We start from the raw sequence: 9,954 nt of genomic DNA on the forward strand, positions 1-9,954 counted from the left end.
CGGGAGCGGCCTCGGCCCGGGCTTTGCCTTTATTTGGTGCCGCGCTCGGGGCCGTCCGGGCGCTCAGCGCGGGGCGCGCGCACATTCCTCCCCGGGGCGGCCACTGGGCCGCGGCCCGCTAATTATAGCGCCGCAGCTGGCGCGGGCCGCGGAGCGGGCGCCGTCCCCGCTCCCGTTTCCGGGCCGCCGCGCCCTGCCGGGGTCGCGCAGCCCCACGTGCGTGTCGCGGGGCGGCTTCGGGCCGCGGGAAAGTTCTGGAACGGAGAAGGCGGCGCAGCACTGGCGGTTCTGGACGGTCCCCTGGGGCTCCTCCAGGCCTCACGCAGCCGCGGAGGCCAGGACGCCTCCCCCTTCCTTCCCCTCCGGTAAACACCGCCTGCCCGAGCTGGGGGCTGTCTGCCTTTTAAAAACCGCTTTTCTGAACGTTACAAAGTTAAAAAAAAATAAAAACAAAACCGAGAGAAAAAGCTACATTCTGACGATTCTGACCCGGACTGTATGCTGGCGCTGGTCCCTTATTTGTGTGCAGTGATACACAAATTTGTGTGCCCAGCAGCCCCTTCGAAGCTGGCTGCACACAGGGCATCATGCTTCTGCTGTGGGGAGCACTTTGGACTCCAGGCTGTGCCTCGATCGCAGGAGTCCTGTGGCTCCAGATGGAAGTTCTAGGAAGACTCCTTTTTCCTGCGACGATTTTACCCCTGGAAGGAAACTAGCCAGGAGCTAACTGTTGATAAGCGCCCCCTGGCCTTTCCTACCTGTGGCTTTGACTGCAATCTCCCTAGGAGCCGGGCTGGACTCAGTTGTTTAAAGCCTGGAGGGAGGGGCCCCTTAAAGATGTAAAATTACAGCAGCAACCCATGTGGTGCTTATTAACTTCTCTAATGACTGTGACCCCTGTGAAATTCTGATTTCAGTCATATACGGGATACAATAAATCTTTATATCTTTTATCACCCAGAAGACTAATTGAATTGCTATTTGCAGCAGAAATAACAAAATGGGGGTAATAGGTTTCAGCCTGGGTGAAGGCGCCCACCAGCCTTTTCCTGTTTTGCTGCTCACAGGTAGACTCCAGGCTGGGAGCTCAAGGCAAGCCCAGGCACAAGTGCCGAGTGATTCCCACTCAGACAGCCCCTACTCAGACACATCTGTTTTCTGCAGAACTCTTACTAGTACAGTAGTAAAGAATCTCAGGATAAATGAAGTTAAAGCTCAGGACATTGAGGTTCACTTTCAATAAACTCCATACCTTAAACTGAGACCCTGAGCTCTGTTGATGGGATGTTTCTAGGTTTTAGTTTTTCCCCTAAGACCTAGCTGTGTGGAGTTCAAAATATTCTATTTGAACTGTCACAAGATGTTCTCCAAATGGCAGAGAAGAGTGCAATGACCTCGATATTTACGTGTGAAGTTATGACACGCATGCGTACACAACCAAACCTGACTCACTTGTGGCAGGATGCCTGTCCCCTAATGGGCATCTGCAGGTTAACTGATAGTGAAGCTGCAAACAGCTAGCAAACATGGTTAAGTGGCAGACCTACAGATGATGTAACAGTTCCTTTCCCCCCAAATGTAAACTATATTTAGAAATATTCAAATGTGACATTACCCTACACAAGGATGTCTTATCTCAGCATCAAGGGCTCCTGCTGAGCTGCTGAAGGAGACTTTTTAGATGATGCCATCTGACTTGTAAAGCCCATTCAGGCAGAACCAGCGTGTTGGTACTCTCAGTTTCACCAGGAACCTGTGGCCCAGTCTCCAGGTCTTGTCTGACCTAGGAGAAAACATCTCCTAGAGGATTTTTTTTTTTTTTTTTGCTATCTTGAGATAAATTTCACTAGTACTGAAAACTCAATGTTCTAGAGTTGTAAAGACCATCTACTTTTTAAAAAGAAATATTTAAATTATATCATGGAAGAAACTGCTTATATACATGGTCCAATATGGTTGTTTTAATAAGAAAATTTTATCAATTGTTTTTCGGATTCAAAATAAAAGAACTGCTTTTAAGATACAACATCTAAATGATTCTAAACAATTGTGATTATTTTTGCCCTAAAATACCTTTTCTGTGGATTGTATGGATCCTTTTATGTTGTCCGGTGCCAGGCAGAAACATAATACTCTGTGACAAAAACCAGTGAAAACACAGATTTCATATTCTATAATCCTTTAAAAAATAAAGGAAATCTGTTGTAAATACAGCCTTTTAGGTTATGTTGACAGAGGAGGGGGCAGGTTACACACTAATGGCTTAAAGCAGAATCCACTGTCACAGTTTTTTGTTTTTTAGTGGAGGAGATTCAACCCAAAGCCTCGTGTACTCCAAGCACAAGCTCTCCCTGAGATACACCCTGGCTCCGTAAGTTAATTTCTTAATGATAAAAAGGGGTAGTTTGTATATCCCTAGTCATGAATTTATCTGAGGATTAATAGGGAAATCCACAGATAATCCATAAATCCAGGCATTTTTCCATCTTCCAGTTCTTAAATACTTCACAAATTGTTTATTTTTGTGCCTTTCAAATTACAGCGAGGGTGATCCAGGCTGTCAGAGGGCCGCAGCACAGGACCTAGACAGCTGCATCTGGACACAGCCTGCTTTCCCTCAGTTTTAAGCCTGTTGCTGTTGTCAGAGGCCGACCAGTGGCACTCAAGGAGTTAACCCCTCCCCCCAGGCCCAGAACCCAGGGATGAGGTGGCTAAATATGTATTCCATTCACTGGGGCCTCTGACCTCCAGCCTGAGGAAAGGCGTGTCTTCTCACACTGTTCCCCAGGAACAAAGGCAGCAAATGAGGGTGACTCAGGACTTCTGGTGGCCTCCACACAACTGAGAGTTTTTTCTGAATGATTCCACGTACACACTTAGGAATCAGGAAGACAAACATTTTACTCTTTGCTAACCAAATAAAACATCTCTAAATCATATGCAAAACAACTTTGAGTAAAGGACTACTTAAAAGTCTAGAAACTAAAAGGGGCTTTATGCTTTCAACTTTTCCTCCCTTTGGGGAATAAACAAAGACATCTGCCACATCAAGAGTCTGGTTTTTTCTTTTTTAACTGAATGTGATCATTAAAGTATACCTTTGGGAGGAGCTTTTGAAATTTTAAACATCATTCTGCAAGCTGTGCTATTTTGAATTTGACTCAAAAGAAAATTTAGCATTTTTAAGTTAGAAAACAAAAACTGATAGCCTATTTCTTGTAATTACATGAAAAATTGTCATAATCTATAACTTATTGAAAATACAGTTTCTCTAAAACTGCATTAAATGGGCTGCTAATAATGAAAAATATTATTAAAATATAACGATGGACCCCCCATGTCACTGGACCACCCCTAAAAATGTACCCAACTACACATCATTGTTGCTATTTAATTTAAAACATATATTAAGTCTGTGTACTTCCTAGCTTTAGACTCTTCATAAGTTTCCCGACTTCCTTTCATAGAGAAGTCTGCCAAGCCATTGATCAATAGTCAACGCTGCAACATCCAGGAAACTTACTATGTGACAGTAGACAGAGGTTTTAAAATGTGTCTATGCTTTCTGTCTCTTATCTCTATTTGTAAGTTCAGATTTCAGGATATCAATAAAGCTCACACTTAGTCAGTTCCAAAGCTTTTCAAGTGCACGTTTGCTTTTTCTTCCCGTCTTTTTTTCTTTTGTCTTCAATGTATGTCCTCTGCCCCACCAAGACTGTTTAATTCCAAAGCTTTCCAAAGAGCAGCCCCACGTCTGGACAGTCTTTCAATGTGGTAACCATCTCCTTCCACACTCCACTGTTGGAGAAGCCTGGCCAGGATGCCATTGAAAATAAACAAGTACATTCAGCTGCACCTTGTACAGCTTTTCACCTGTCCCCTCCCCAGTGGCCCTTTCCCAGTCCCTAGGACTTCTTTTTTTCTCCCACCAGTGCCTTTCATCTCCTGTTCTCCTGCAGTTCATTAAACCCCACACTCAGACCCACGCATGCTCCAGTCACATGCCATTAGTGATTGACATGAGAGTCATCCTATGCTCATTTAAAAAAAATCAAAAAAAAGGCCTCAGAAAATGTTCAGTGCTCCCGATTTTATTTTTTTTTTATTTAATGCTAAAAGTTAAAAGAAAAAAAAAAAGATACTGTAAATCTGACAAATGACAGAATGCAGGTGATATTTCCATAGCGTGATTTTAAAATATAATGATATCTGAGATTACACTTACTTCAGTTGACATGAATTGCATCATATATAGAAAAAGTATCACCTTCAACTTAAAAAAAAGTAAAGGTTAAAAGGTGGCACACTTTTAAAATACTTGGTGGCCAAGGAAAGGTATATAGTAATAAAGTTGTAAACCATGTGTATGTTCTCATAACTTCAAATGTGAGGCCACATGAAAGACAGTACATCTGTTAAATTCTATAAACTGTTAACGAAAAAAGAAGGGGGAAGCTTCAACACCCTATCCCCTAGTATTCTGAGTATTAAAAGCATAGCTGAAATATTAGGATTTGAAATCTGATACTGCCCACGTACAGTAAGTAGCTTTCTGACATTTCTCTCCAGCTGTGGAGAATCTCTACACTGTCATCAGGTACAACAAAAGATCAAACCCATGTCCCAGTGTTCACTTTTAACTTGGGGACACCAGGAAAAAAACCCAGATCAGCACTCCAGCTGCAAGCCTCCTCAAAGGCCTCCGAGGAGAGGAGCCAGGCTCCAGCAGAGCCTGTGTTATAATAGTGGGAAGCTCTGCAGCCCTTTTAAGCGGGTTAGTCTCCCCCCCCCCCCCCCCCAGCCCAGGCTGCCTCTTCCACAGCTGGAGAGACTTCTCCACTACAGCAGGATGGTTCTTCATCAGTCTTGTTGGAGAGCTTATCTGCATTAAGGTTGCAAAACACACAGATAGCCACCACAAATTAGGTCAAATGACTGATCAGGTTGTAACATCTATGAGGTCAAATTCCAGTTTATAATAAAGTGCCTAGAAACATATTTATACAACAGACCATAGTAGCTGAATTCTTCACAAATGTCTTTACGGGCATGTAAAACTGACTTTTTTGCATGTGTACATTCACATAAATAGAGACCAGTCTGATCTGAGTCATGGATACACCAAAAAAAAAAAAAGGTGTAAGGACTAACCATGCAAGCCTTACTGTAGCACAACAATGACTGTGACGTGGATTCAAACAGCACTAGCAATGGGTGCACTCATCAAAATCACCATGAAAAAATACTGTATTTGGTGCAGTATCTGATTTTCAAGTGTTAGTAACTTGACCACTAAAAAATATTTTGAGCAATTTCAAAAAAAGACAAACACAACTAAAAAAAAAATCCAAAGTTGGTAATAATCTATATTTTCAAATTAGAACAGAAGCTAGGTTGTGAATAATACAAATTGCAGTAGACCTAGAAGCCATGATTCGGCCCAGTTATAAGGCCAAGTTACAAACACCTGAACATAAGGATTTAAAATAGTGTTCCTGTCAATATTAAATCAAAACAGCACAAAAGAAAAACCAGTATGCTGTGAGACAACTATTTCTAATAACTGATGATTTATTGGTTTAAAAAAATCATTTTACTGATGCAAAATAGTGATCAAAAAAGATTAACTTACAAAAGACTTCTAAAAATTGTTTGAGAGGTGGGGCCTGCCTGTTATGTAAAACCCTCAATTTCTTTAATTTTCACTAGTTTATCTTTTTTTTTTTTTTTTCCAGAACAGTATTATTCACTTGGTATTTCAGACACATGTAAGAAGGAAATTACAGGTTTCCTCCACCCACAGTTGGGCCGTCACTGATATGCCCACAGGCGGTCCTGGCAGACCCGGGCTTCACTGTCATTGTACCATACTGTATTCAGCACTCACTAAAAACGTGTGACAGTATCGACAGCAACAGCACTACAGGTAAATGATAAAAAAAAAAACAAAAAAAACAAAACACAACCAATCCCACAATCTCTAAGTTCTCCTGGACTGCAACTTCTCTGGCAACTCTTGCAGAGGAAACGACCACAGCAATGACACACAGCTCTCGGGTGTTGAACAGATGAAGTGGCGCTGCAGAGCCAGCCAGGCTGCTCAAAGACGGCAGTGCCATCTTGCACACGCCACCACCCACCACGCTGCTCCATCACTGGAGCTGCGTCTTATGTAACCAACTAGCATGCGGCACTGTACTCCTACAACTGATCACGTGGACAGTGAACAGCGGTCAACTTTGCCTCAAGAAAAACATCCCCCCCCAAAAGCCCCACAATGCTGAGAATCTCTCAGCAGCACCTCTCAGACAGGCAATGTCTTAAATTGAACTTTAAGAACAAAACAGAAATCCAAAACCTATCTTCCTGCCCCTCCTAGAGGACATGTTTTGGGGTAAACTTGGAGATACTTCCCAGTGGCATGCCCACTTGACAACAATGCCCCTTTCACTTATTTCCTTTTCTTCTCCACCAAGCGGCCTCCAGCCTGAGAAAGGGGCCAGCAATAAGGAATAACAGACAGTAAGGCAATCTTACAATGTCAGAAAATGTATTTGGCTTTTTTTTTTTTTTTCGTTTTAAAATAAGTGCATACAAATACAGCTAGAAGCATTTCTGATTTGCCAAGTGCTCTAAAAAAGCAGCCAAGTCACAGCCTACGAGGACCGGTAACTGTCACCAGGATAATAAAGCACAAAGATATGCTAATAACGTTAACAAAAGAAGAAAATGCCTTTATAAGTACATACCTTTTGTCGTCAAAAAAATATAGAAACACAATGTATTCAAAAAAAAATCAAAATTATACAGCCATGTGTATGAAGTCTACATTTCCCTTGTCTTGGATATATATATATGGAGATATATATACAATTCAAGCAGTTTTAGTTAAGGATAACCACTGGGTTTTTCTGAAACCGGAAAGTCATGAGTCTCTCTCCTTTTTCACTTTCACATCTCCAGCAAGGATGGTTGCAATTTCCCCCTGCATAAAGGCCCAGGGAACATTGGAGCCCACCAGAGGGCATTTCTCCCCACTGGGACAATAGACCTCTCCACTAGCTCCCTGCTGTTTGATGCTCTGTCTGGAACAAGGGAAGCAGAACTTGTGAGAAGGGACTGAAGGGCACTGCACAAAGTGGGTGTCCTCCAGCCGCTCGTGGCAGAGGGTGCAGCACAGGGGGGCGCTGGCTGCCAGAGAGGAGTCCGGGAGGCTGGCAGGGTGCACGGGCTCCAGTCCTCCTGTGCCGCCTGCCCCCTGGCCTCCCACCTCTCGGGGGCCGAGCCTTCTTTGGTTCATAGAGGACGGGGAGGGTGGACTGCTGCTATTCCTCCTGGTGGTGGAGTGGACCTGGTTGGCATCTTTCGAGGCATGACTGCCCCCTGCATTGTCTGCTACTAAGATTAGGGCTGCCATGGGGGACTGGCCATTCTGGGCCGCTTCAGGCGGTGTGGTCCGGTTGGAATGAGGTGAGGCAGTGGGTGGTGGTGGAGATACAAAAGAGGATGTAGGGGTCATGGGGATCTTGAGCCCTTCGGTGGAAGTGGACAGCCATGGCTGGGCCTCTCCATTGATCTTAGGGGGCCCAACTTCACCTTCTGGTTCTGGAGAAGGCTTTCTTTTCCTTGCTGTTCTTGCAACTGGAAAAACAAAGAAATGGAAGGAAAAAGGGTAAGTGAAGGAGCACTGAAAGGGACCTTTTTTTTTTTTTTTTTTTGCTAAAATGAAACAAAACTTGTTGCAGAATTTCTACTCTCCAAAAGCACACTTTAGTCACACAAGTTATGCATGCAGCTCCAAACACACTTAGGGGTCTCTGAGGCAGCACACCAATCTAAAAGGAAACTAAAGCCCAGGGAATGGCCCATTCTCACACATGCATGCCTGTGCCCAGGACAGAGTTGTGCTTGTGACTACTAATGTCCCCGACAGGTTAAAAGGTGACTGGTGCCCTCATGCTCCCATCCAAGAATGTGCTGGGAAAGGAAAACCCCGAGTCTGTGCCTATCAATCAGCCCGGTCTGACTCATCCCTGTTATGCTGCTTCAGCACATGAACACGTTGCCACTAAGCACTGGTTCCGCCTCGGGCAGATCAGGAAGTCGGGTGTTTGTTGTTTCTGAGCTGGGGCAGAACGGTGCACCGAAAGAACCTCCCCCTCTAAGCTCAGCGCCCCTCGACCCCTTCGCTCCACAGCCGCCCCTACCTGCTTTAGACCCGTTGGCCCCGTTGGCCTCGAAACCCAACAACCTGCCTGCAGTCAGGGCCGGTTCCTTCTTGAACTTGCTCTCGAAGGGCCCAGAGTGGCTGTGCTGGTGCAGCGCCAGCAGCGTGTCACGCACGGTCTTGGGCCTGTTGACCCAGTCCTGCTCTCCGGGTCCGCGGCCTTTGCCCGCGCCCTCGGCGCCCAGCTCGGCGGCGCCCGCCGTGCTCGACAGGCTGTCGGCCGGGCCACGGTGAGCGGGCGGCGGCGGCGGCTTCTCCTTGGCTGCCGCCTCGCGGGGCTCGTGCTCCGCGGCCGCGCTGCTAGACACGGACGCGGGCCGCTTGTGGGCGCCCAGCTCGGCAGGTTGCGCGGAGCCCAGGCCCGCGGCCGCGGCCCCGGACACAGCGGCCAGTGAGGCGGCGGCCCGGCCGCTGAGGCCCAGCGCGGCGGGCAGTGGCGCTGCGGAGCCGTTCATGAGCGGCACCAGGGTGGGCGGCACAGCATGGCCACGCCGCGGGTTCGGGCTCTGGCGGTTCAACTCAGGGGGCTCCTCCAGCTTGGAGAAACCGTTGGGCACCAGGATGCCGTTCACGGGCGGAGGCTGCGGCGTCGGCGGCTGGGCCAGGCTGGCGGCTGCGCGGCTGCCGAAATCGGAGCCCAGGCGCGGGGCGCGCTCGGCCGCAGCGGCCAGCGGGTAGCGCTCCAGGGCCTGCGGCGCGCGGGGGGCCGCCTCGGGGCCGGCGTGGCCGAGCTGCTGCTGCTGCTGCAGGAGGAGGTCCTTGGCCGAGAGCGGCGGCGGCTTGGCGGCTGAGGGCGCCGCGGCGCCGGGCGGGGAGCGGCCCTCCGGGAAGCAGCCGTGCGCCCGCTTGAGCTGCCGCGCCGTCTCGATGACGAACTCGACGCGGTCGGCGCCCTCGTAGTTTACGCAGCCGCGGCAGACGGGCTCGGTGAAGTCCCAGATCATGGCCCACGGCATGCGGGGCAGGTCACACAGGTAGCACGACTGTCGCCGGGACGCAGCCGCCACCGCCACCGCCGCGGCCATGTCCGCGGAGCCCGCGGCGCCGGAGGCGCAGGAGGAGGAGGGGGCGCTGCCGCCCCCAGCAGGCAGCCCGCGCGCCCGCCGCGCCCCCCAACCCCGCGTCTCTCCGACCAGCGGCGGCGGCGGCCGCAGAGGCGGCGGCGGCGGCAGAGCCCGCGAAGGCGCGGCGCCCGCGCGGCGCCCCCGGTGCACGAGGGGCGGCGGGCGCGCGGCGAGGCGCGGCGGGCGCGGCAGCAGGTCCCCGCGGGCGGCGGGGCGGCGAGGCGGCGGCTCGGCCGGGGCCGCGGCGGGCCTCCAGACCGGAGCGAAAACGGGGCGCGCGGGCGAGAGCAGCAGGTCGCAGCGGCGGCCGGCGGGGGGCGGGGAGGCCTGGGGGCGGGGGACGGGGGGCGGCCGCCGGGGCAGGCTCAGCCCGAGCGGCGGGGCATGCCGCGCGGGGCGGCGTGGAGCTCGGGCGCGGCGCACGCCGCGGGCCGCTCCGCCGCTCTGTCCCAGCTCCTGGCGTCGCCTCTCTCCAGCGCCCAGCCCGCTGAGCTCCGCCGCCGCTGCTGCTGCTGCCGCCGCGGCCGCTCCACTTCTACAGACTTGATTCTTCGACAGCCTCGCACGGCGCCTGCGCGGCCCCCTCCCCTCGCGCGCGCACCCGCGCGCGCCCGCCCTCTGCCACCTCCCTTCCCCCGCGCGGGGCCGAAGCTCGGTCTGGAC

At 50.2% G+C, this 9,954-nt stretch overlaps 1 protein-coding gene across 2 annotated transcripts; it reads right to left on the bottom strand.

The window, feature by feature from the left end:
* Positions 1–4,075: 4,075 nt before the first annotated feature.
* Irf2bp2 (interferon regulatory factor 2 binding protein 2) lies at positions 4,076–9,367 on the bottom strand. Of its 2 annotated transcripts, none has more exons than XM_027947977.2 (2): positions 8,256–9,367; positions 4,076–7,641 (listed from the first exon to the last, which is right to left on the bottom strand). In XM_027947977.2, the coding sequence occupies exons 1-2, from the start codon at positions 9,250–9,252 to the stop codon at positions 6,926–6,928; spliced, it is 1,713 nt and encodes a 570-aa protein (XP_027803778.1). In that variant the 5' UTR covers positions 9,253–9,367; the 3' UTR covers positions 4,076–6,925. The 2 variants fall into 2 exon arrangements, with proteins under 2 accessions (XP_027803778.1, XP_027803777.1); XM_027947976.2 differs by having other exon boundaries at positions 8,208–9,367.
* Between the last annotated feature and the right edge of the window lie 587 nt (positions 9,368–9,954).

Source organism: Marmota flaviventris, chromosome 12 (assembly GCF_047511675.1).
Source record: "Marmota flaviventris isolate mMarFla1 chromosome 12, mMarFla1.hap1, whole genome shotgun sequence".
NCBI classification, from domain to species: domain Eukaryota; kingdom Metazoa; phylum Chordata; class Mammalia; order Rodentia; family Sciuridae; genus Marmota; species Marmota flaviventris.

What these genes read in the sequence shown, in the direction of transcription:
- Irf2bp2 (XM_027947976.2), bottom strand. Translation starts at nt 9,252, where the DNA reads ATGGCCGCGGCGGTGGCGGTGGCGGCTGCGTCCCGGCGACAGTCGTGC. An exon ending in GGCCAACGGGTCTAAAGCAG is followed by an intron (nt 7,642 to 8,207) that starts GTAGGGGCGGCT and finishes TTGTTTTTCCAG; the next exon opens with TTGCAAGAACAGCAAGGAAA.